At 40.7% G+C, this 27519-nt stretch overlaps 1 protein-coding gene across 1 annotated transcript; it reads left to right on the top strand.

Annotated features, from left to right (window-relative positions):
* rab43 (RAB43, member RAS oncogene family) lies at nucleotides 1-27519 on the top strand. Its single transcript, XM_078543444.1, has 3 exons — nucleotides 1-416; nucleotides 2925-3108; nucleotides 22060-27519. The coding sequence occupies exons 1-3, from the start codon at nucleotides 225-227 to the stop codon at nucleotides 22305-22307; spliced, it is 624 nt and encodes a 207-aa protein (XP_078399570.1). The 5' UTR covers nucleotides 1-224; the 3' UTR covers nucleotides 22308-27519.

The raw sequence follows: 27519 nt of genomic DNA, 5'->3' as shown, positions 1-27519 counted from the left end.
AGGCAGTGCGGTAGGCAGACCAGCAGCTTGGGGTGGTGGTGTGGGGGGGGCCTGGCGGTGGATCTCTCTGGAACATTTCCGTCGGTCCTGGACTTTTCCGCGTCCACGTCATGTGCAGGAGTGTGAGGGCGCCCGGAGATTATCCTTCTTCCTGCCGTCCTTGCGGGCCGGCCGCCCCTCCGTGCATCGACTGAAGGTTGTCGCCGACTACGGGGAATGAAAAGATGTCGGGGCCTGTGGACCCGGACGAGCCTTACGATTTCCTCTTCAAGATCGTCCTGATCGGGGACGCCGGCGTCGGCAAGACCTGCGTCGTCCAGCGGTTCAAATCGGGTATTTTCGTGGAGAAGCAGGGCAACACGATCGGGGTGGACTTCACCATGAAAACCTTGGAGATTCAAGGCAAGCGGGTCAAAGTAAGTGCGCTGCCCCGGCAGCCCGGGTTTTTTCCGCCCCCCCCCCAGCCTGAAGCCTCTCTGCCCTGCTTCCAGGTTGTGATGCTTTTCCTGCGCCCACTGGTTATTTATTATTTTACACTTGCAGCTCGCCCAGGGGCTCACCCTTCAACTTGATTCCCAGTCCTGGGTTCAGCAGGATTTTTTTTTTTCTTTTTCGTATTATTGTATTTTTATATGAACAGCAGCAATCCGATGGGACTTCTTGCGTTGTTGGGCTAACACACACTCGCAAACTTGGTATGTTTGAATGGATCTTGTTAAAATGCAGCATTATTTCTCTTCTCTTTCTTCCCCTACCCCACCTTCCCCTTCCAACAAAAGCCGTAACTTTATGCAAGCCCCACAAGTCAAGGATGAGTCACTTTGGACTTTGAAGTGTTGACAAAAGTAAACTTCTCACCGACTCCTTTCTGCCACTTTTTAAACCTTCCTCTCCAGGGAGGAATTGAAATGTGTTTTATATTAAAAGACTATGAAACACCCAAAGTGGCAGGAAAGGAAACTATTTTTATTTTAAAAAGTTTTATCTCAAACAGGAAATAGAAAGTTGGCCATCTATCACGTTACATAATATAAACCATATACCCTAAAGATCTATATTAAACCCCAAGTGCGGAATCCATCAACTATGTGGATATATGATCATTGGTGAGGGTCCACCTGCTCTCCCTCAAAAACTTGCAGCATTTTGCCACCATGGTTTTAGGCAAAGGAAAACCAGCAAGTGAAATTCAGTCAGTTGCACATTCAGATAGTTAATACACACGTTATTGAATAAATAATTCAGCCAAGGTGAAATAAACTGTCTATTGTGATGTTTTCAAACTAAACTTATCTCGCATATGAGAATAGGTGTGTATTGCAAATATGTCTTCAGATTGACTTTTTAAAATTGCATTGTATTTTATTTCTTCTTTACACTTACCAAGACTGGGTGGATCTAGGGGCAGGAGAGGGACACATGACGTGATTGTTTCCAGACAACTCTTTACCCTTCATATATTTTTTAAAAATCAATTTTTAAAATCAATTTAATTGTTTTTTTTAGTTTGAATTGGATGTAGATACTGTATAATCATCTCAGGCTTCAAAACAAAGTATCCAATACCCTAGTGTGAATCAAATGGCCTCAGAATAATTTCAGTTAGTATGTATTAATTTAGCAACAGTCAGGTGAACTCCCATGCTATATTTGAGTCACCTCTGACTTGGCAGTTCCCCAACCAGTGACCAGCATTTGTGTTGTACAACAGCTTGCATTTATATAGAGCCTTTAATGTAGGGAAACATGTGGAGGAGAACTTTAAATTCAAGGTGGTGGTGGACTGTTAGTCAGAATAGTTTGGTGAGCATATTGGTGCTGTTTGAAAGATTTACTGTGGATAAGGAAGCAGGCAGCAGAGTATTGGATGAGCTCATGTTTATGGAGGATGGAAGACCAGCCAGGTGAGCAGTGAAATGGTCAAGTCTGGGAGTAACAAAAGCATGGATGAGGATTTCGGTTACAAGAATGCAACATGGTGAGATTTCTATAAAATAAAAAAATGCCATATGTTAACAAATGTTGATACATCTCACAATTTGAATGATATTCATAAAAACTTGAGTCTTGCTCATGGGGAAAGAAATTTTACATTTAAATAGTGCCTTTCATGATCACAGGACATCCCAAAGTGCTTTGCAACTAATGAAGTACTTTCAAAACATTGTCACTGTTGTAATGCAGGAAATGCAGCAGCTACTTTACACACAGGAAACTCCCACCAAGAGAAGTGCAATAATGACCAGAAATCTCTTTTTGTGGTGTTGACTGAGGGATAAATGTTGACCAGGGAGAATACGCCACTCTTTCTCAAAAGAGGACCATGGGATCTTTTACATCCACCTGAGATGGCAGTTGGGACCTGGGTTTGACGTCATGTCTGGATGACAGAACCTCTGATAGTGCAACACTCCCTTGTACTGCTGAACTACTGGAGTGGAATTTGAACCCACAACCTTCTGACTTGGAGGTGAGAGTGCTATTAACTGAGCCACAGCTAATACACACACCACACATTCGTGGTTTCAAATCACCTGAAGCCTGCACATATACTCAACCCCTCCCTATCCAACCTTGAAGGATAACAGATACTTAAAAAAAATTATGTATGTAATAAAAAACTTGCTCTGATAGAAAATGTCAGTATGCACATCAGTAGCATTAATTCTTTGGAAACATCAGCTTTGAGGGATGAACAGGTACTAAAAGTGAAATAACCCAGATAAATGCAATAATAATGCCAAACTAACTAGGTCAGAGTCTTGAATCAATTACACCTGTGCTCATCATCCTTTAACAAGATATGAAGGATGTAAGTGGGTCTCCGCTCCACCCTGTGGCCAAACCAACCCAGAACCAATGTTGAGCAATGATGTTTCTTGCTTCCTGTTTTTCATTATTCTTCATATGTTTTCCTGTTACAGTTGCAGATATGGGACACAGCTGGACAAGAACGATTTAGGACAATTACACAGAGTTATTATCGAAGTGCTAATGGTGCGATTATTGCTTATGACATTAGCAAAAGGGGATCTTTTGAATCTGTGCCACGGTGGATAGAAGATGTGAAGAAGTATGCAGGTTCAAACATTGTGCAATTATTAATTGGTAGGTTTTCTCACGGAAAGTTTAAATTGAAAGTGCCTGGGTACAGAATCATGCAAATACTCATTACCCTGGCCAGGCAAAAATATTGTCATCAATTACCACAGTATTTCCCATGAATACAGCAGCTTTTTTCCACAACTATTTATGTTCAGATGTTGCCCCTTTCTGAAAGTGTATAAGCATGAGTCTTCCGCTTTTTAAATGTACCCTAGTTCTAAACGATGCTTGGCGAGAGGAGTATATGAGGAGGCTGCCTGCTCAATGTCAGTGTCTGTCTCTAAGGGTGGAGGTTGTCTAGTGCCTCCATGTTTGTGCAAGTGGAGCCATCGTGGGTATTGCTGTATTAGCTGCCTGGGCCTACACACTTCATGCACATGGATTGGGATAGTCCAATTTTGCTTTGACAATTTCAGGGTGGAAATGAATGAGTGAGTGAATAAGGAGATAAGAAATGAAAAGCATAGGATAATACTACTCATGAGCTTGGGGGACCTCCAAGCTCCCCCCCCCCCCCCCCCCCCCACCCCCTCCAACCTCACTTCCTCTATTTCCTTGGTGCCCAAAATCTCCAGTGGACCCATGGCTTTCTGCAGCTAAAAGCAGCTGCTGCTGATTATCAGCAACTTTCTGAAACACTTAATGACAGGAATATATATTGTTTAAAAGCGATGGAAAGTCAGATGCCCCAGTACCCACTATGTGACTGTGTGAATCTTATGTGGACAGTATGTGTGATGTTTATTTATCTCATTTAAAGGGCTACATGACCAAACACCTTATCCCACCTGCAATGCTGAATCCTTAGAGAAAAATGGGCATGCTCTGTATATTTGGAAAGTCTGCAAGCAGTTGGCAGAATGCTGTTAATTGTCCCTATGACCCACAGTAACAAGTTTTCAATAATGTGCTATTAAGATATGTTACAAGGCAACATTTTGAAAGGAAACAAAATGTCAGCAGCATTTAATTTAGCAACCTGCCTGAGACCAACAACTTTTTTCTTGACCTGCCCCAGGTCTGTGAGCACCTGACATTTACATTCCACTGTTTCAGTTGCTTCCATCCCTGCAGTTCAGGCACTGAGCCGAACTCAGCTCCGAAAGGAATCACCAGTTCTTGCAGGACCCTCTACAACAGCATCTTGAAATCCACTTCATTAAATTGCCTGTGACGATAGCACCACCACAATCCCTTTGGATTCTTGATTGAATGGTGGTCTTGCAATCACATTTGGATATCCTTTAATCTACTGAAGTTAGTTGTGTTTTCTAATTGAGAACACGTTGAATGATACAATTTTAATGTCAGAGTTAAGTGATGTGCACTTGTGATTTCCTGAAACGTATTCTGTGTGAGCCACTAGCAGCAGGGAATTGGCCCTGTAGTGAGAAGGCAGTTAGATGGAACTTGCTCTATGTAATAGGGACAAGCTTGCTCAGCCTAATGGACTTTCCCTGTTTTTTTTTTATTGTCCTTGGGGTAGATTTTCTTCCTTGTTGCACATGGGAAATATCTGTTCCCAAGTAGTACAAAGAGGTAAGGAGGGAGAAAACATTTGTATCAGGGCTTCATATCTGAAGGGCTGCCCAAGATTTTTGAGACTTTCCAAAATTGACAAAGGGTGTTTGCGCCTGGAGCAGGCTCAGACCCAATGTCTGTGGGGTAGGAAGTGATACTTCCAGCCCCCCAACTTCATTTTCCCCTTGCTGCAGTCACGGATCAGTGAAACAAAGGGGCAGCCCAAGATAGCTGGCCGTGATTTTGTGCTACGGTACACAGTAGCAAACAAAAGATTGATGTGGATTAAGGTATGGCAATGATAGAACATTATTTTTTACCTCCTAAGGCCTTCTGGCTGCTGTTTTCCAGGAAGGTCTCCAAGGCATGAGGCTGGTACGCTGCATCTGTCCAATGTTCAATGTGGTTTTGTCTTTAAATTGGACTAATTTATTAATTTTTTGGGAGGCCTTTCAATTGTTTAAATGCATACTTTTGAAAACTTTCCCTTCATTGTTATTCATTGTCTTCACACAACCTTGTAATAAGAAATATAATGAAATACTCCTTGAAATCTATTTTGATTGTTAGACTTTAATGTGTTTAAGAGACTCTACGTAAGTGTTGAAATGACATTGTAGACTGAAAGCAGACTTTCTTATAGATCATTGCATGGCTTTGTGATCAAAGAATTGAAATCAGCCACCAAAGGTCTTACTGGTTTTAAAAAAAATTCTACCTGCCTCACTGCTTAGCTGAACAAAGTGTTCCTTGGACGTAGCTAATAACTTAAGAGGGATTCTATGGTATGAACTTGCCCAGAGACTCCTTGTAGAGCTTAGCTATTAAATCATTGGCATATCATCTAGCGCTGGTAAATACCCGAATTAAATTACAGCCATAGATCTTAAAAAAAAATTCATGATGGTTGAGAAAACTGAACTTTAAGATGGCAATGTCTACTTGTGGTCCTGGCAAATTTCTGGCAATGTTTCTTTAAGTCAGGTGTTCAATCAATACCATTCTCTCTAGTTGTAAGCTACCTAGCTGATCCAATAACATTGATCATGTGAGTGCTAATGCTTAGTGTGACCTGCATTCAACCCCCTGACCTCCTGGGGAATGCTGGGGAACATCAGGTGGAAGCTGCAGAGAATTTCTTATTGACATCAAAAAGGAAGTGCTTTTGTTTTAATGTTATTGAATAACCAAAGGAGTTAACATGAAGAACATAAACAAGTGTTTCAACACGCTGCGTGTGAAATTGTTTACTTTAAAATGAAACTGTTAGCTTTGTAAGCATAGTTATACTGCAACAGATTTGAAACTGTCACAAAATGCAACTCTTAAGCTGATCTGATCATCTGACCCCAAACTGTTGATTGTTTGACTTTAGTAATACTGGCACTTAGCTTTTTATCACTATGCAACTGAAGTCACTTTGCATGGGACCAAACATACAGGAGAAACCTGTTTTAAGTTTCCTCATTCAGTATTGTTTCGCTTTAGCATCATGGATATAAGGCTAATATGTGCACTTAGCATCAGGATTTTCGCTTTAACATCATTTAATATGATCACTGTCCTACTCGCTCCCTTGCCCACTTTCTTCCTCTCACTGCCACCCTTCTGATCCCTCCAAAGGTTCAGGGATGGAAGCAGCGAGAGGGAGGGGTCACGCAGGGAAATGGCGAACGGGAGGGCTCACACAGGGAGGCGGGAGGGATCTCACAAGGAGGGGGCGAGCTGGAGGGGTCACGCAGGGAAATGGTGAACGGGAGGGCTCACACAAGGAGGCGGCAGGTGGGAGGGATCGCACAGGGAGGCGGGAGGGATCGCGCAAGGAGGCAGCGAGCAGGTATGATCGCGCAGGAAAGCGGCCTGCAGGAGACAGCCAGCCTGCGGAGCTAACTAGAAAGAGTTAGCATGTTTCTTTTATTTTTAATTTATTTATATATATGAATTAGGAGCAGGAGTAGGTCACTCAGCCCCTCAAGCCTGCTACGCCATTCAATAAGATCATGGCTGATCGGAATGTAACCTGAACCCCATATTCCTGGCCCCCCCCCGCACCCCGATAACTTTCACCCCCCTTGTTAATCAAGAATCTATCTAGCTCTGGCTTAAAAATATTCAACGACTCTGCTTCCACCGCCTTTTGAGGAAGAAAGTTCAAAAGACTCGCAACCCTCTGAGAGAAAAAGTTTCTTCTCATCTCTGTCTTAAATGAGCAACTCCTTATTTTTAAACAGTGACCCCTAGTTCTGGATTCTCCCACAAGAGAAAACATCCCCTCTGCATCCACCCTGTCAAGACTCCTCAGGATCTTAAAGGTTTCAATTAAGTCGCCTCTTACTTTTCTAAATTCCAGTGGATACAAGCCTAACCTGTCCAGCCTTTCCTCATAAGACAACCCACCCATTCCTGGTATTAGCCTAGTAAACCTTCTCTGAACTGCTTCTAACGCATTTACACCTTTCTTTAAATTAGGAGACCAGTAATGTATACAGTACTCCAGATGTGGTTCCACTAATAGCTTGTACAACTGAAGCATAACCTCCCTACTTTTGTAATCAATTCCCCTCACAACAAATGATAACGTCCTATTAGCTTTCCTAATTACCTGCTGTACCTGCATACTAACCTTTTGTGATTCATGCACTAGGACACCCGGATTCTTCTGAATCTCCAAGCTCTGCAATATGTCACCATTTAGATTATAAGCTTTTTTTATTCTTCCTGCCAAATGAACAATTTCACATTTACCCACATTATAATCCATTTGCCACATCTTTGCCCATTCACTTAACCTATCTGTGTCACTTTGTAGCCTCCTTACGTCCTCTTCACAATTTACTTTCCTACCTATCTTTGTGTTAGCAAATTTGTCCACCATTCCTTCGGTCCCTTCATCCAAGTCATTTATATAAATTGTAATAAGTTGAGGCCCCAGCACTGATTCCTGTGGCACACCACTCATCACATCCTGCCAACCAGAAAAAGACCCATTTATGCCAACTCTCTGCTTCCTGTTGGCTAGCCAATCTTCTATCCATGCTAATATGTTACCCCCTACACCATGAACTTTTATTTTCTGTAATAACCTTTGAATGTGGCACTTTATCAAATGCCTTCTGGAAAACTAAAGTACAGTACATCCACTGGTTCCCCTTTATCCACAGCACATGTGGCTCCTTCAAAGAACTCCAACAAATTTGTTAAGCATGATTTCCCTTTTACAAAACCATGTTGACTCTGGCTTAATTGCCTTGAATTTTTCTAGATGCCCTGTTATAACATCTTTAATAATAGCTTCTAATATTTTGCTTATGACAGATATTAGGCTAACTGGCCTATAGTTCCCTGCTTTTTGTCTCCCTCCCTTTTTGAATAAAGGGAATATATTTGCTATTTTCCAATCTAATGGACCTTTCCCCGAATCTAGGGGATTTTGGAAATTTAAAACAGTACATCAACTATTTCAACCACTTCTTTCAAGACCTTAGGGTGAAGTCCATCTAGACCTGGGGATTTTCAGTTCGTAGCCACAACAAATTGCTCAATACCACTTCCCTTGTGATTGTAATTTTCCCGAATTCCTCCGTCTCTTCCATTTCCTGACTTGCAGCTGTTTCTGGGATGTTATTTGTGTCGTGTACAGTGGAGATCGAAGCAAAATACCTGTTTGATTCATCCGCCATCTCCCTACTTTCCATTATCAATTCCCTGGATGCACACACTATAGGGCCAACGCTTACTTTGTTAACTCATTTCTTATTTAAATATCTATAGAAACTCTGACTATCCGTCTTTATATTACTAGCTAACTTTCTCTCAGACTCTGTTTTTCCTCCTTATTAATCTTTATCTTATTCTTTGCTGTCCTTTATATTCTTTCTAATCTTCTGACCTGCCATCCATTTTTAAAAGTAATTTCATTTACGAATTTAGGAATGTACAGTATCTCAATTTGCAGAGCATAATGTTTTATTCCTTTCTGAGAGAAAGGTCCTACAGAACGTAACTATAGGTTTTACATTGGTTGTAATGGGAAAATCTAATTTGCTTAAAAGTTGTTTCATTTAAAGTTGCCCTTTCAGGAATGCAACCTTAACTTTAAGTGAAGACTTCCTTTTGCTATGACCACAGCAAATGTTATTTGCTAAGGAGGCTGGATCCCAGAGGGAAAGTTGTTTTCTGATCATAAACTGTGTATAGGGTGTTTTTAAAGTGAGGAGGAAAAGCTACTAACCCCAAAAGCGTAGAACTCCACGAACACCTTTAGGATTTCTTAAATAATAAAAGATTTATTGAAGAGAAAAGAACTTAAGCACATGAAATTAAAGTTACACAGTTAAAACAGTCTTGCAGAGCAACCCCAAAAAAAAAATATACTCACACAAGTATACTACCTTCTTGGCAACAACTCCCTTATAGATTTTAACTATAAAAATCCAGTAATATTACCCAAGGCAAAGAATTGTCATTTTAATAAAGGCATACCACACGACTCTTCAAAACTTCTACTCAGATGTGGAAATCCAAAAGAAAGGTTCAGAAACAGACTGCTTTCTGAAAACAAAGACTTTTTATGACTTCAAATTTAGTAGCTTTCTTAATTCAAATCCTTCACAACTTTTCCTTAAATATTTTTCCCCTTTCATCCCAAATTCCATTGTCCTTACACCTCCTTTGAACTCAACTTCTCCAAATATAAAAATGTTATGTTTTCCTATTGCCTCTACTTTCAGATCAATAAAATTTAATATTCCTTCCCCTGTTTACCTATAAAACCTTCGTAAGTTTTAAAAGTTCCTTCTCACATCTAAACACCCCTTTGAAATTCAACAGCTGAAAAACCAAGTCTCCACTTATCTCATAATGCAAATTTTAAATCCAACCTATTTACTTGTAAATCCAACCTCACCATAACCTCACTACAAATGCATGAACCTAGCACCTTTACCCTTTTATCTCTCAGTTCTCAATAGACAAGCTGTTTTTATTAACCTCCCACAGTTTAATTAATCTTGGACAGACACATACACATACACACACCCTTCTTTACAAAATACCACCATATTCCCAAAAATATTTTAAATATAACATCCATCATCACACTGTACAGCTTGCTTATTGGAGCTATTTACAGGAGCATTTTAAGTCTTGCAATATAAAAATTATAAGAGGTTAGTGGCTTGAGCTAAATGAAAATTTAATTTATTGCTTTATTGCAAAGACATTTAAAAATACTGTTTTGAAGCTGGAAGCATTCTTTTTAAATATGCGGATTTGGGCCTATTTTAGCTTGAAGCTGAATGGGGAGTAGTGATGGCTTCCCTACCTAACCAAACCTGTCGGGAATGGGATACCCCATTTTTTTTCTATAAAAGTTGTATGCTTCCATGTGGAGCTGGAACACTTTTCCAGGCCCAACAAGTAAACTATGGGCCTCCTCTGCCCCAGGATTCCCCATCCCAAACCTTGTGGTCCTGTGAGTTCCTGATGGCCAGACATCTATTTCCTGGTCTTTGTGGTCGGGTGTGGGTAAATGACATGCTCAAAAGGCCTAGCCGTTAAAATTGACTAAGCTTCCTGACTGGTGCTCAGGAACTGGCTGGCCACTTGCAAGGTCACGTTCCTGTCTGGAGTATAAAATTGACACAAATGTTTCACTTTTTTCACTTTCAGAGCCTTTTTGTAATTTTGAAAACCAACCTTCAGCAATCCCTCTTTTCATGTGAGTGAAAATCCGTATATTTAATATCCAGCACATTCCCGTTATTAAAAGATTTTTTGATCATTCCAATTCATTTAAAGAGAAAATTCTGTCTGATATGTTGCAAGGCTTTGTCTCTCCACATTAACATTGCAATACTTGAAACTATTTTGTACAGGCCTGTGGTCGATTGTTTGTGTAAATTGCAGTTAAATATAGATTAAGTGAAACTATGGGGAAATGCCACTGAACTGGGGTTTAAATCTAATATAGTATACTGATATACCACTTCCCTAATCCAAAAACACTACACCAAGAAGCCATTCTAAAGAGTGAATTCAACTTGGCCCTTCAAATTAAGGAACAGGAACGTGCGTTGAAGAAAATTAGCTCATGGGGTTGTGTTATTTGAGTTGTTTAGAACTAAAAATGATGAATTATACATAATTCAAGAATTATGAAAACATTTCCAAAATGAAATAATTTAAACACTTTAGACGTTGTCTGAGATGTCCTTTCAGATTTGAATAAATAGAGTACATAGAGGTATATTTTCATGAAACAACCTTAGGCTGGCCAAATTGATTGAAATGGTTATTTCCTACCAATATATAACTATATTTCTGAGTTCTGTGTGTATTTAATACTGTGTTTTATTGAAAAACAACCACTCTAATGTAGATCGCATGTAGCTTGTGTATACAGAGTGTACTGCTGAAAAGGCTCCCTTGACTGAGTTATTGGACTCGAAGTGGGCTTTCATGCCAGTATTTTGGTCACTTTGGAGCAAAATACTGGCATGTAGGCCCATCTTGAGTTAACCCCGTTTTTTGGAAGGGACATTAAGCTGAGGCCCAGAAGGCCCCCTCAGGTGGACATAAAAGATCCCATAGCATTAATTTTGAGAAGAGCTGTAGAATTTTCTCTGGTGTCCTAGCCAATATTGATTCCTCAGTCAATATTACAAAAACAGATGATCTGGTCATTATTGCATTGTTCTTTGTGGGGGCCTGCCCCATGCAAATTGACTGCCACATTCCCTGTATCACAACAGCGATTAACACTTCCGAAGAGTACAACATTGGCTGTTAAGGGCTTTGGGACGTTGTATGGATGTGAAATGCACTGTACAAATGCAAGCTTTTTTCCTTTTTGAATAATAGTGTACACGGAGATATATTTTGCCCTTTTGATTGTGTACAGTGCCATGTTTAAAAGGGGATGAGCAAAGTTACACCCAGAATTACATGAATTAGGTAAACTTGCTGTCACTTTGGATGCAGTACGCACTTTAATTCGTAGATTTAACATACTTTCCCCTCTTTAGGCCCCTTTCAGTATTACCAAAGTGAGTCAGAGGGCAGTCAAAACAACCTGCTTTCGGCCCTATGCCCTGTACATTTTAGTTAGCCATTAAGAAATGTGTGCCCAGTGGCCAAGTCTCACCGGCCATTCATTTTAATCTATCCCCCTATATGGGGAGTGAGTCTGCTGAAAAACTCATGTAACACCAAATGAATGATGAATACATGTTAACTTTTCAGATTTTTCAAATGTACGACAGTTTGTCAACTTAATTCTGTCTTTTTAAGATTTCATAAACCTGTTATTGGTTTAATGGAATAAACACATGTAGGTGTCAAAACAATTACATCCACATTTCACCCCCAATCCACTTAGTTCAATCATTCAGTGCAGTTTAATTTTACCAGTTGTTCTGATTCTGCTATAAATTTGTAACATTAAAACAACTGCAGTGAAAATTACTAATGTTTGAATTAATGAATTCAGTATATAGGTATACAGAAATTATATGACTCTGTGGTAGATTGAGCGTGGTTAAGTCACAGACCTAGATTAGACTCATGGACTGTTGCAGCATAGAAGGAGGCTGTTGAACCTGTTGTGTCTTTGCCAGCTCTTTGAAAGAACTGTCTAATTGGTCACATTCACCAGCTCTTTCCTTATAACCCTGCAATTTTTTCTGCTTAAAGTATTTATCCAATTCCTTTTTGAAAGTTCGATCCTCTTCCATCACCCTTTCAGACAGTACATTCCGGATCACAGCAACTCACTGAATAAAAAATGTTTTCCATATGTCACCTTTGGCTCTTTTGCCAACTACCTTAAATCTGTGTCTTCTAGTTACCGACCCTTCTGCCATGATGAACAGTTTCTCCTTGTCTGCTCTATCAAAACCATTTATGATTTTGAACACCTATGTCAAATCTCCCTTAAACTTTCCTGCTTTAAGGAGAACAATCCCTGTTGCTCTAGTCTCTGTGTGAATGAAGCCTTTCATCCCTGACACCATTCCAGTAGTCTTCTTTTGCAACCTCTATAGGTCTTAACGTCCGCCCTAAAGTGCACGGCTTAGCATTTGACACAATAATCCAGCTAGGTTTGGCATAACTTCCTTGCTTTTGTACTATGTGTCTATATTTTTAAGGCCGTATGCCTTTTTAATGATCATCTCAGTTTGTTCAACCACCTTCAAAGACTTGTGAATGTACATTCCAAGTTTCTATGTGCCTGCACCTCCTTTATTTAGATGGCTATATTTATGTTCGTAGAAAGAAAATTCAATTTATTATAATCCAATAAAACATATTCTTCAGACTATTGTTTAAATCTCAAACCTTCATCCAATATCTTTAAAATGTGAGATTGCATTAAGAATTAAGATCTATTCAGTTTGTAAATGAAACAGAATGTTCAGACCTCAGCCATGGTCTAATTAATATGAAAGTTTAACAGCCAGATTTCAGCTGTTTACATACAAATAAGGTCCCCTGCTAAACTTTCTTAACCTTACACTGTTGCAGTGTGCAGAAATCTAGCTTATTACAATTGCTTTATTATTGCACCCACCTGGAGGCTGTGGATTTTACCTTGTGGAATGCATCCTATGATGGTTGACAGTATTACAGTCTATTCTTAATAATTTAAAGACATGTTACTTAATTTGAATTACTGTATAATTTAATTTTTAAGTAACATAATTAGCAGCATGAAAATTTAGAGCTGAAAAAGATTTAAATGATCAAAATTTGAAGTTAGCAACTTTGAATTAAAAGGAGTAGACTGCATAAACCATAGGATTCCTAACCCTCTCCAGATTGTCCTGGAGTTTTCAGGAATTTGAGAGAAACCTTCTGGATACTGTTGTGAGTAAGCCAGGAGAAAAATTGAGGTTATTTTTTAAAAACTGTATTTTTTTTTCAAATTCTTTGAACACTTCCGTTTATTAGTTATAAAACTATTGAAGATGGGGGAAATTGATTGCCCGTTAGGACTCTTCCAATCAGGTAATGAGTCTGTTCACCTTCCAATTGATGTGGGAAAGCAGTGCGCCACGAAATTGAAAGTGTCGGGTAATCAATAGCGGGAGACTGGGAACAGACTGCCTGGAGGTGAGAAGTCAAGTAATGAAACTTTCAGGAATATGACCCCCTGGAGTTATCAAGCTAAATACACCAGAATAATCGTGTGATATTTTATGCAGATATTGGCATCATTGACAAAATTTTAAAATCTATTTCCATTAATCAGTCAAATAATAATCAGAAGCAGTTTTATATCCTGGTTACTGGTCTTGATCCAGCAACAGCTTATAATTTTTAAAATTATTAATTCATGGGATGTGGGTATCGCTGGCTAGGCCAACATTTATTGCCCATCACTAATTGGCCTTGAGAAGGTGGTGGTGAGCTGCCGCCTTGAACCGCTGCAGTCCATGTCCTGTAGGTACACCCGTAGTGCTGTTGGGAAGGGATATCCAAGATTTTGACCCAGCGACAGTGAAGGGATGACAATATATTTCCAAGTCAGGATGGTGAGTGGCTTCAAGGGGAACATCCAAGCGGTGGTGTTCCCTTCTATCTGCTGCCCTTGTCCTTCCAAATGATAGTGGTTGTGGGTTTGGAAGGTGCTATCTTATGGAGGATTGGTTGAGTTCCTGCAGTGCATCTTGTAGATGGTACATGCTGCTGCCATTGTGCATCGGTGGTGGAGGCAATGAATGAGTGTCACAAAAATTACAGTGAGCCTACTTTCCGGAAAGCGCTGTATGAATAAAAAAAATTAGTGAGGGCTAAGTTCAAAAGGCCCCAGAAACTGGTGCAGGGATCACCATGTGCAAATAACCTGAACCTGTTGATTGCAATTCAGGCAGCGTGTTAACTTCATGCTGCCTGCTGATTTGATTTTAGTGCCCAGCCAGTGCTAATCATGCTGTTAATTGGCTGAGTGCATCAATGGGAACCCAATATCGTGACTGGCTAGTGCCATTTAAAACTAACCTGCATTACTTAAAGTTATTTCCCGTCTCTTAAAGAGGAGGTGCATTGTGTCTGGAACAGTTGCTGACAATTGTGCTGGAAGTGAATTTGACCTGGGAAACATTGAATAATGGGAGAGTTTGGCCTCCCTGGTTTTCGGGCTTTGCACTGGATGCTTTGGTGGAGGAGGTGGAAAGGGGGAAGAGATGCCCTATATCCAGAGGGCTACAAGAAGCCTGCCTAGACACTGGCTCAGTATGCAGTGGGAGCAGATAACTATGGATATCAATGGCAGGAGTCATGGATGTAGTGTTGCAAGAAACTCAAAGACCTCACACAAGTGTTCAAGGTCAGTGAATGCACCTTTAAAACTAACTATTATTAGCCTCAGGCATTGCTTAATTTACCACCAACAACCTCTATCGATCAGGACTCTCACCTGACATTCACATGCTTCACCGCACCCTCACACAGACAGCACTGCCACAAACTTCGCACCCAAATCTTACAGCTTGCGCACACTGCCAGCAGTCAGCCATGACAGCCAAACCAATTGCACAACACACACACACACTTCCCTTGCTCCTTTAGAAAAAAGTCGGGCATAACCAGAAGCAGCAGGAGCTAACCAGAGGGGAAGAGGCACTGCATGTCCAAATCCCCATGGAGGAAACAGCACTGGCCATTATTGGACATCCAGTACTGAAGCCATGGCCAGGAGGAGGGCTGAAGCTATTGAAGATGATGGTATCCTCATACTTAATTTTTCTGTTCACATCCCACCTCCCTCTCATTCCACAGTCTCTTATGATTTACAAGCTGCAGATGGTGTAAGCATGTGCCTCTTTGCTTTGAGCACCTCCCCCTCCCCCCCAACACACCACAACCGTACCCTTTTTAAGATATGAAAGAAGTGCAGCTTGGACAGGCTTTGAAGGAACTGCAAGAAGCCAGTGATGATTAAGACACACCTGTCAATTTCACACTCGCAGGCAGTTACTGACACTACTCTTTAAACAGTGATGAGACACTGGGCACATGGGCTGCAGCTGGGTTGGGGAAAGGATAGCACAGGTGCCAGCTTGCAGGTGGTGCATTTGCGCGCATGTTCTGCTCAGAGAACTCCGATGAGGACTTTGAAGTGATGGCCTACAGAAGAAGGCTGGTAAATATGCACAACAAAATGCTTGGCAATTTACAAGGGTATTTGATTAACATGTGCATGGGCTATGCAATGGTGTCTTCAGCAGATAGCCTTTGTTGCCTTATAGCTATCATTTGGTTTGTGGTGGTGACTCAAATGCAGCAGGCATGGTGGATTGCTGTAGAATGAAGCCATCATAACTACTGCCAAGATACTGGTTGTTTACCTGCAAAGCAGCTGGATGTTGAGTGGGTGGAATCCCTTTTCGTTCTGGTTTAGGCAGAGTTGACTTAGGGTGCCCATAAAGCAACATGTGTGCAGTCAATGGCACCTTGCACCACAGAGAAGTCAGCAATCCTAGTGAAACTGTATGCTCACTCTGCCTGCTTCTCTCTGGCAAAATAATTAAATGTGGTTGGCTCTCGATGAATGCCTTAGTGTCCACCCTTGCGTAACAATGGATGGCAAATTTGCGAGATGTTCTAAATATCTCCAGCTCCGGTCTGGAAGGAGCAAAAAGAATGCATAAAAATTCATTGCTACATTCATCATGCAGTCATCTTCAGTCATTGTCAAAGTCGTCTGTGAGGCTGACTCAAGTGGCAGATTTCAGTAAGGATGTCCTTGCTGAAGCATAGAGGACACCAAGGCAGATATGGCTTCCTGCTGAAAGCCCTTCTCCTCCTCCCTCTTCCAGTAGCTTGTCCTGCTTCACGTGGCCTCTGTTCATGCTCCAAGTCATGTTGTAATCCAAAACGAATGACTACTAGTGCATCGTGTCTGGGAACAACTTGTCTGTGCAGAAGCCTTGAACTCCTTCAGCACCTGTCACACTACTTCTTATAGGCTTTTGCAACTTTCAATTATTAAAATCACCAAACACTTGTACAATTAAAGCTGCAACCAGAAGACATCAGCCAGCAACTAACCTTTAAGTAGTTGATCCTTTTAAATAGCACTGATAGAGGTCAGGGTCCTGAATAAGTGCCAGCTGTCCAAGTTAAGAGAGGGTGTTAGTTGGGGCCTTGAGCTCCAAAATGATACCACTGGTGTCAAATCAGCATTTCATGCTGATTGACCTCATGATGTGCCTGTTCTACGTACTTCCGGTGGTTGTTTACTGCATGCAGACTACATGCGTACAGTCATAGAGTCAATGCTTAATGTAGAAATCTTACCTTAAGTGCACCTGCATGCAGACTACATAAATTCAAATGAAAACCACTTCTGAATGAAGCCTCTGGAATATGTATTTAATGTACAAAGTTATATGGTTTGTAGGCATAGGTGAAATTGTTGCTCAGTATCTTTCTTTATGTTAATATAGTTTAGATTGACAGACTTCTTGTATACCATGTAATTTCATATTCTTCAATGTAAACTACATTTTGAAATGCCATTTATAAATACAGTACATTGATCTTCATTCATAATTATTTCCACATTAAGATGTCATACATGGCAATAGTCCCAAGAGTGACTTTCAGAGTGCACATGGTCCTTTACAGTTATAGTGATGATAATTGACAAACTACAAGCACTGCACTTGTACTGTTTTGGTATTTTAGCCAGTGCTAATCACTTGGAACATTTCTGTTTGATTCCAGTAATTTGCTTCATGTATCTGAGATGAAAAAAGAAGAGTGTCTGCCAATCATGCAGCACTTTTGTTAAAACCTTTAAAGTAGCTTTGTAGTTACCTATTTGTAACCAGAGCGTCTCTAGCATTGGCTTCTCTTCCAGCAGGGGACCCATCTGTGGCCCCATCCTGTTGCCCTGTGGCAACATTGTCTGCAAACATGAAGTTGACTTCCACATTTAGGCTGTTAACATTTGGCTGCACCTTTCTCATCCCCTCCATCACTTGTGTGCATCAGACTGCATATCCAATATACAATCTTGGATGAGCTGGAATTTCCTCCAGCTAAACACTGGGAAGATCAAAGCTGTTGGCTTTAGTCCCTCCCATAATCTCTGTACCCCCACCATTCCTGTCTTCTGGGCTGAGCCAGACTGTTTGCAAGCTCAGCGTTGTGTTCAAACCTGAGATGAATTTTTGATAAAAACAAAAAACTGCGGATGCTGGAAATCCAAAACAAAAACAGAGATACCTGGAAAAACTCAGCGGGTCTGGCAGCATCGGCGGAGAAGAGCAAAGTTGACGTTTTGAGTCCTCATGACCCTTCAACAGAACTAAGTAGAAATAGGAAAGGGGTGAAATATAAGCTGGTTTAAGGGGGGGGGGAGGTGGTTGTTGGGACAAGCAAGCAGTGATAGGAGGAGATAACCAAAAGATGTCACAGACAAAAGAACAAAGAGGTGTTGAAGGTGGTGATATTATCTAAAAGAATGTGCTAATTAAGAATGGAGAGCAGGACAAGCAAAGTAGCTCTAGTGGGGGTGGGGTGAAATAAACCATGGGTGGAATACATTTAAAAATAATGGAAATAGGTGGGAAAAGAAAAATCTATATGAATTATTGGAAAAAACAAAAGGGAGGGGGAAGAAACGGAAAGGGGGTAGGGATGGAGGAGGGAGTTCAAGATCTAAAGTTGTTGAACTCAATATTCAGTCCGGAAGACTGTAAAGTGCCTAGTCGGAAGATGAGGTGCTGTTCCTCCAGTTTGCGTTGAGCTTCACTGGAACAATGCAGCAAGCCAAGGACAGACATGTGGGCAAGAGAGCAGGGTGGAGTGTTAAAATGGCAAGCGACAGGGAGGTCTGGGTCATGCTTGTGGACAGACCGAAGATGTTCTGCAAAGCGGTCACCCAGTCTGCGTTTGGTCTCTCCAATGTAGAGGAAACCGCATTGGGAGCAACGAATGCAGTAGACTAAGTTGGGGAAATGCAAGTGAAATGCTGCTTCACTTGAAAGGAGTGTTTGGGCCCTTGGACGGTGAGGAGAGAGGAAGTGAAGGGGCAGGTGTTGCATCTTTTGCGTGGGCATGGGGAGGTGCCGTAGGTGGGGGTTGAGGAGTAGGGGGTGATTGAGGTGTGGACCAGGGTGTCACGGAGGGAACGATCCCTACGGAATGCTGCCGGGGGGGTGAAGGGAAGATGTGTTTGGTGGTGGCATCATGCTGGAGTTGGCGGAAATGGCGGAGGATGATCCTTTGAATGCGGAGACTGGTGGGGTGATAAGTGAGGACAAGGGGGACCCTATCCTGTTTCTGGGAGGAAGTAGAAGGCATGAGGGCGGTTGCGCGGGAGATGGGCCGTACACGGTTGAGGGCCCTGTCAACTTCCGTGGGTGGACAATCTCGGTTAAGGAAGAAGGGAGACATGTCAGAGGAACTGTTTTTGAAGGTAGCATCATCAGAACAGATGCGACGGAGGCGAAGGAACTGAGAGAATGGGATGGAGTCCTCACAGGAAGCGGGGTGTGAGGAGCTGTAGTCGAGGTAGCTGTGGGAGTCGGTAGGCTTGTAATGGATATTGGTGGACAGTCTATCACCAGAGATTGAGTCAGAGAGGTCAAGGAAGGGAAGTGTCAGAGATGGACCATGTGAAAATGATGGAGGGGTGGAGATTGGAAGCAAAATTAATAAATTTTTCCAGGTCCCGACGAGAGCATGAAGCAGCATCGATGTACAGGAGAAAGAGTTGTGGGAGGGGGCTGGAGTAGGACTGGAACAAGGAATGTTCCACATACCCCATAAAGAGACAGGCATAGCTGGGGCCCATGCGGGTACCCATAGCCACACGTTTTATTTGGACGAAGTGAGAGGAGTTAAAGGAGAAATTGTTCAGTGTGAGAACAAGTTCAGCCAGACGGAGGAGAGTAGTGGTGGATGAGGATTGTTCAGGCCTCTGTTCGATGAAGAAGCGGAGAGCCCTCAGACCATCCCGGTGGGGGATGGAGGTGTAGAGGGATTGGACGTCCATGGTGAAGAGGAGGCGGTTGGGGCCAGGGAACTGGAAATTGTTGATGTGACGTAAGGTGTCAGAGGAATCACAGATGTAGGTGGGAAGGGGCTGGACAAGGGGAAAGAGAAGGGAGTCAAGATAGCGAGAAATGAGTTCCGTGGGGCAGGAACAGGCTGACACGATCGGTCTGCCGGGCCAGTCCTGTTTGTGGATTTTGGGTAGGAGGTAGAAGCGGGCTGTCCGAGGTTGGATGACTATCAGGTTGGAAGCTGTGGAAGGAAGATCTCCAGAGGAGATGAGGTCAGTGACAGTCCTGGAAACAATGGCTTGATGTTCAGTGGTGGGGTCATGGTCCAGGGAGAGGTAGGAGGAAGTGTCTGCAAGTTGACGCTCAGCCTCCGCGAGGTATAGGACAGTGCGCAATTTTTGATCTCTGTCCACTCCTTCACAAACACTACCTGTTTCCACCAGCATAACATCACCCCAGTCTGTTACTTGCTCAGTTCAGCTGCACCAAAACCCTAATTTAGGCTTGTGTCGCTTCCAGGCTGATTCATACCTTGGTTGGCTTTCCACGCTCTACCTCCATAAACTTCAACTCACCTGAAACTCTTGCTAGTGTTAATGTGTAACAGGGCCTGATTGTCCATCACTCCTTTCCTTATTGACCTGATGGAAAAAATCATGAGCAGCGTTAACCTTTACATGTAAGAAGACGTGAAAATTCCATCATAAATGACTTTAAAATTACTAATATTCATGCAGCTATCTTCAGCCCACTATTCAGATGAATGGAATCATGGGCTGTATACAGCATAAAACATCAACACTGACCCAACAATTGAGGTTCCTGGCTTCTGTCTGCCTTGAGGACATGCATAGACAGTGATTAACTGAATAAACACAAGGCATGTGTGGCTATATGCTCTACAAGTGGAAGTTGAGGGATGAACCAAGCGTGACTGTGGCCATCTCGGACCATGGAAGACATCCATCAGCCTGCCCACTAAGATCTATTATGGGAGGTAATTCATTTTTCCACTTGGCATTGCAAGAGGGCATTGAAGGGAATGGCCAAAACAGACATCCCATACCCATCATTGTATCCATCATACTACTACACCAGTGTAGTAGTAGCATTGACCTACATTGACTTCAAAGCCTCAAAAATGAAAATTCCTGCAAGGCCTCACCTCTATCTAACTCTGTATTTGGGCTTAGTGATCTCTTCGTTCCAGGGATTCCTTCAATGAACCGCCCTATTTTGCAGCTTTCAATGCCAGCGAACATGTAAAAGGACTCTAAAGCATGCCATAATTGTTGTAATTCCATATTGAAGATAGGCTGGGGTTTAAAGACACTTGTGAGATTCACCAGAAGTTCTGTTTTCTAAAAACTGTCACTTTTATGATCACGGGATAATGGTCAAATGCTTCAGTGATATGCTACACGTATATTTTCAAAATATTTATTTAAAAATACATATAAAAATTGAAAATGTCTGAAAAATCTATTTTAATCATTTTTTTGCCTATTATGAGGAAATACAAATACAAAAAAAACTTGGAAAAATATCACTCTCGTTAAAACCATGCAAATTAAAGGGTGATACGATAGAACTATTTAATATTATGAAAGCTGGGACATGGTAGATAAAAGCAGACAGTTTCCAGTAACTGATGGACCTATATATCACCTCTGCATCAGAAGGTTGTGGGTTCAAATTCTATTCCAGAGACTTGAGTGCAAAGATCTGGCTGACACTCTAGTGCAGTACTGATGGAGTGGTGCATTGTCAGACATGCTGACTTTCAACTGAGACATTAAACCAAAGCCCAGTGTACCTTCATGGGTGAACACAAAGATTCCATGGTGATATTTTAAAGATGGGCAGAGGAGTTATTCCCAGTGTCCTGGCCAATATTTATCCCTCAGTCGGCATCACCTCAAAATAGATTATTTTGTCATTCTGTTTGTGGGCACTTGCTGTGTGTAAATCGGCAGCCCCATTTCTTATATTACAACTACACCACAAGTATTTTATTGGGTATGAAACTCTTTGGCACATCCTGAGGTTGTGAAAGGCATTACAGAAATGGAAGTTCTTCTTTAGAACAAGGAGCCATAGATACAAAATTAAATGTGTATGATTTAGCACGACAGCATGAGAAACTTTTTTAACAGAGATGTATGAGGCTGTGGAATTCACTGCCAGGGATTGTGTAAGAGGCACAAACAATCAAGATTAGATTGGATAGGTGAATGAAGAATAAAAGGATATGGAACCAAATGAATGAATGTGATGAGGACTTTCTGCTCACAGACTGGTTAGCCAGTTTCTGTATAATGTCTATGTTTTTGATAAGTTTGAGGCTGAATGTGCTATAGGACAAACTACTGCACATTGCTAAATCAAAATGTTAAGTTTCTGTTTATTGTTGCAGGTAACAAGTCTGATAAGAATGATGCCCGAGAGGTTCAATGCCAAGAAGCCCAAACTCTTGCAGTTCACTATGATATGGTGGTATTAGAAACTTCTGCCAAAGATTCCAGCAACGTGGAAGAAGCTTTTATAAAAATGGCCACAGAGCTAATGCTGAGACATGCTGGGCCTATGTTCACTGAAAAAGCAACCGAAGGCATCAAATTAAACAGCAAAGATGTTGGTGAAGGATGGGGATGTAGCTGCTGACATTGCAGGTTAATTTTATTGGGTTTTGCATCATCTCGTTTTAAAATAGATCAATCACAAATACGGTTTAAGTCAGTTGGCTTGGACCCAGTTTTTAGTAGTGTGTTTGTGCACAGAATCTGTGCAAACCATTGTGAACTGTATCCATTCCTCCAATTTGAAGACTGACAGTTAAAGCTGTTCTTGCTGGTCATGAAATCTTGACATTCCAATAACAACCATAATCCCATCGCCTTAACTACTGATCCTGAAGCACTCATCTTCTCTAACCGCTTTTTTTCTAATTAAATTTATATATCGGAACAGAAAATTTTACAGAGAAGACATGAACATTTCAAATATGAAACTGTAATTAAAATTAAATTGGACATGGTACATAGGACTGCTTTTTTAAAATAAAAATGACTGTTGGTAGCAGTCATTGGGGACCGGGTGGGGAGATGTGAATAATTATCTAATTTTCTTCTGCATATCCATTGTTGCCTTACAAATTAAAAACACCTGCATTCCAGCTACTTTTTGTCTCAGTTCGTATGCATTAGGAATTTTGGCAGTCCTGCGTATAGCTCTTTAAAATCTGAGTTTATATTTTACTGTGGGGTGTTGTATACTTGCCTGACCTATTTTAATAGGTGGTGATTTAATTTGAAACTTGAATCAGTTGCATACATGTAATAATTAATCTTGAAGGTGATTGCTATTTTTGCTCAGTGTGTTGTGGCGCACACTGACCCAAATGTTTTGTTGCTCCCAAGACAATGATGTAACTCTCACTGCTGATTGGACAAAATCAGAGAGCAGCTGAGAGAAGACATTGGTTAGCCTAGCAACAGATAATTGCAACTCCCAGCCTGGGTGTTGTGCTTTGTATTGTGCGATCCTGCATGTAACTTACAACTAGGATCAATGCCAGCCTTATTATTGATTCAAAGTACGTAGTCTGTATTGGTGAGAACAAAGCATCCAGCAACAGACAGTACTGATGTGTTCTTTGCTTTGCATTTGCAAAATGCTGGCAGGGATAATCTCTCCTAGAAAATGCATCATGCACTTTATTTTTTTTAAAAGCAGGTTCCAGAGTATGTTATGAAGTAATTTTATCAGCAATAGTGATTTTTGGGAGGTGGGAATAGTCCGTGTTATCCAACAGTCTCCCAGAACTAGTCTTCATTATATTGAAAATGACAGCACTACTTCCTGACAATACTTATTTCAGATCAACATCAACAATGTTAATTAACAATGAATAAGCCAGAGAATTTTGGGCATTCTGATTTACAAAGAGGATTGGATGTAGTTTGGTACAATATTATTTTATGGAAGGGGGTTAAAGAAAAATTTTGTGCTTATGATGAAATAGTGAACATTCGGAGTACATAAATTTTAATAACCAGATAAAGGGGTAGTGCCTACAGTATTTAGCTATATAAGAGTTTTGCACATGTTGCTTTACTAATATCTAGTGTGTTAACTGCAACTTTCTGTGGAAATTTGATGCTGGTGTAAATAGTCCCTGGTGTTATTCCTATTTTAAATACAAGAATGAAAGGGTACTGGGATAATGCAGGGTGTTAACAGTGGCTTTTTATCTCAAAGATTTGCTTTCAATTCCAGTCCAAACTGGTGGCATAATGTCTCTCTCTGTCACCAGTAAGGGCAATCCTCTGCAAAATAATGCAATATATATATATAATATAAAATAAAAACAGAAAATGCTGGAAAAACTCAGCAGGTCTGATCGCGTCCGTGGAGAGAGAAACAGAATTAATGTTTTGAGTCTCACACGGACCCGGAACATTAACTCTGTTTCTCCCTCCAAGAATGCTGTTAGACCTGCTGAGTTTTTCCAGCATTTTCTGTTTTTAATTCATATTTGCAGCATCCACAGTATTTTGCTTTTATCTCTGCAAAACAAATCTGGGTATTTTCAATCCTGCTCCTTGTTAGGGATAAATCAACAGACAAAATGATTGTTGTGGAAAATGAAAACATTAATGCCATATGGGTTGATTTTCTAAAGCTGTGGTTAATTTATATTTGGGCAGAATATTACTTCAACTAGCCTGGCCTGATATTGCTGCCACTTGAGGGCCAATTCTAAGTCCTGGGGAGAGTGGTCAGCATTCCCCCTTTCCTGGGTGTTTAAGTTGAAGGAAACAGTGCGGTTTAACCGCTGAGCCTCATTTGAATGTTGCCAGTTTGCAGCTTGCTTGTTTGGCCCAAAGTAGCAGCTGGACAGGTGAAGAAGAGCAAATGGCCTGGAGTTGTTCATCGGCATCAACAGAAGGCAGCTGGCGGCTAAGGTGGGGTGGGGGGTGGTGCGGTGTTGGCTGTGTTCCAAAGGTGTCTCACACCTAGAGAAGGAATTAGGGTATAGAAGGCCAAGGTGTTCCTTGTAGGGCCTGGTGGAGCACATCCTGCTCCTCCTGGCCACACTAAGGAAAGTTGACTCGCCTTCAGTTTCCTCGCTGGCTTCCCGCTAGCTTTATCTGACTGGCCCTGAGAGATGTTCCACTCAGCAGAGGGTTAAAATTCCACAGGGCGCTATGGTTTGTCAGAGTCCAGTGGGAGCCTTGCTGCCAAAATTATCGGTGTTAAAATGAAACTTCGGTGGGAATAGATCCATTCGATTTTAACTGCTGCCCCACTCTTTTTGCACCGGTTGGGGGAAGAGTTAAAATTCCTCCTTTAATGTGGAAAGCAGAAAAAACCCATTTTATTTCCCGATGCTGACTTCCTCCAGCTCACTGCCCACAAAAAGATATAGAAAACATAAAATGCAAACTTTCTCAATGAGGTTATACTACATTGAATTGATACTGAATTTCTATAGGATTTTAATGGGACTGACTGAATTATCATTTAATTATTCTGTCATGTTGCACTCTGGCTCCATTAAAGTCATGCTTTTCGAGCTGTAGACTGGTAGTGGCTGCCTTTTGCTGGGTATATTTTTGTTTTAATTTAAATAAAGGAAATCTCAGTTAGTAATAATGCTAACTTATGCAATCATTTACACCGTGATGTATAGATACATAAAATAGGTCATTAATCCATTGATATATCATGTAAAATTGTGTGGTTGCCAAATTCAACTGATTGTCAATAAGGACAATACAATAACATCCCATCTCAAAGAACTTGTTCTAGACGTTTAGTTATTTATAGACTATTCCTCCCCTGATCCATACAGCAGTACTCTGCACATCTATCACCACCATAAACAGTATTGTTTTCTCGATAGACCCAAGTTCATAAATTCTTAAGTTAAAATAAAAGTTACTAAATTGTGTAAATGTTTGGTGACCAAGCTGTCAGAATGTATTCCAGATGATATTGTCTCTAATCTTCAATAATACACATATTGCTGATCTACTTTATTATCTGCATAAGTCTTGAAACTTCTCTAATTTGGATGGTCTCACTCTACTGTATTGACTGTTTAGAGATCAGTGCCTGTTTTTTACCCAAAAAGATGGGGTTTATATCTTGTCAATTTAATTTGATTTTAATTCAATGGCATAAATCGTTCCTAACTTTTTCAGAATCCATTCCTTTATAACCTGTCCACATGTATCATGTTTTTTAAAAGCAAATTTTAAATTTGCAAACTGTATGAGAAACATGCATTTTGTAAAATATTAAGGTGGCACCAAGCAAACATCTAATCAGTCTGTTCTATTAGCATATAATTTAGCAAAGTTAGACCTAAAGTCTGGCTGCAAGGTGATTCTTACAATATTCAAAATTCACACACCAAATATTCCAATACTGCACTTTATTACCAATGAACAAGAACATGGACATAAGGGCTAAACACATAATAATCAATCAAATGATAGACATCAACTAGTCTTCTGTATTTACATTTTATAATTCTTCATAGTCTATTTTAGTATAATAAGGATTTTGTATAAAATTGATTTAGATTTTAATCTACTTAATTTGATAATTCTGATATTTTTGAGAAGGGAGTTTTATACCATACCTGTCCTTGGACTGAAGTCATTCCATGGAATCCCTTTGCTAGGTTACACAGCAAGTTAGCTGAGGCATATGACAGGGAAGGCTCAGGTTTGAGAGGCAGTTTTAATGCTGAGTTAGCTGATCTCACCCTGGATAGGGGTCGGAATGCCACTATTATTTGCAACAGCCCATGAACAGGTAGGGTGGGAAAGCAGTTGATTGGCATTCAGCAACCTGTACTGGCAACATATATGTGTATGCTGGATTGGGCTTAACTGTGATATGCTCATATTCAAAGTCTACTAATATTCACCAACAAGGCTCACACATGAATAACAGTAAACTGGCAAGATAGCAATGCTAATGGAACTGTGTCAACAATTTCAGAAGAGATGGGGAGGGAAGAAAATTGGCGAGAAAAGGTTTTTAAAAAAAACTTATTCCGTGTACCTGTAGTATGAAATAATTTCTTCAGGCTGCCATAATAATTAATTTCTGATGTTAGAACAATACTTTAGCACATTAATACATTAGTAAGGGATCTAACAGGATTTGCAGTTCTGAAAGTTTTTTTTAAAAATTAGTGTAAAACACAATTGGAAGAAGTAGCTATAAAGTGAATTTCATTCTTGACATTTTTGGGGTCTCGCACTATAGAACGATAGTTGCATTTTACACAGCTCTGTTCCAAATGTAGATCAGTGGTTAGCTCAGTTTATTGTTAAAAGTAAACCTATCAATCTTCCCTTCACCAATTCACACGATGGATAACTGATTTTGGATGTGCTCATTCTTCACAAGATGTCTGAATAGCAGAAACATCAAAAGGTAACTGGTCCTGGACTGGAGGTAGTCAAATAACAGGCTTTAAAGTGTGAAATTGAATGATTTAGCGACAAGCTCACTATGCAGCTTGCACTGCCTCATAGCTAACCATAGGGACATAGAAATTCTCAAACTTGAATACATTGTTAGAGTATTGTATATGACTGGAGAGAGGGCAGTGAGATATGAGACGCTGCTGCCCCAGCCAGATTGCTTGAAGCAGTTGTAATATTCTTCTCTCCTTTCACTTAATATCCACTTTATCTTGCTGTTTCTTACTGTGTATTGCTTATACATGTAAAAGTAAAATGAATGATTTGGTATAAATAGATGAAACATTTCTGAAACAAAAGGATTGAGATTGAATATTGAAGTCTTGTTGTAAAATACCTTGAAAGTAAAAATAAATCATGGGCATTTA

The sequence above is a fragment of the Cetorhinus maximus genome, chromosome 6 (assembly GCF_964194155.1).
Source record: "Cetorhinus maximus chromosome 6, sCetMax3.hap1.1, whole genome shotgun sequence".
Taxonomy (NCBI): domain Eukaryota; kingdom Metazoa; phylum Chordata; class Chondrichthyes; order Lamniformes; family Cetorhinidae; genus Cetorhinus; species Cetorhinus maximus.
Note: the sequence above shows the minus strand (reverse complement) of the source record. Positions and strands in the feature narration are given on the sequence as shown.

Excerpts from the sequence above, each read along its gene's own strand:
- rab43 (XM_078543444.1), top strand. The coding sequence starts at position 225 with ATGTCGGGGCCTGTGGACCCGGACGAGCCTTACGATTTCCTCTTCAAG. Across the intron at positions 417-2,924 it reads TTCAAGGCAAGCGGGTCAAA|TTGCAGATATGGGACACAGC; the intron begins GTAAGTGCGCTG and ends TTCCTGTTACAG. Across the intron at positions 3,109-22,059 it reads CATTGTGCAATTATTAATTG|GTAACAAGTCTGATAAGAAT; the intron begins GTAGGTTTTCTC and ends TTATTGTTGCAG.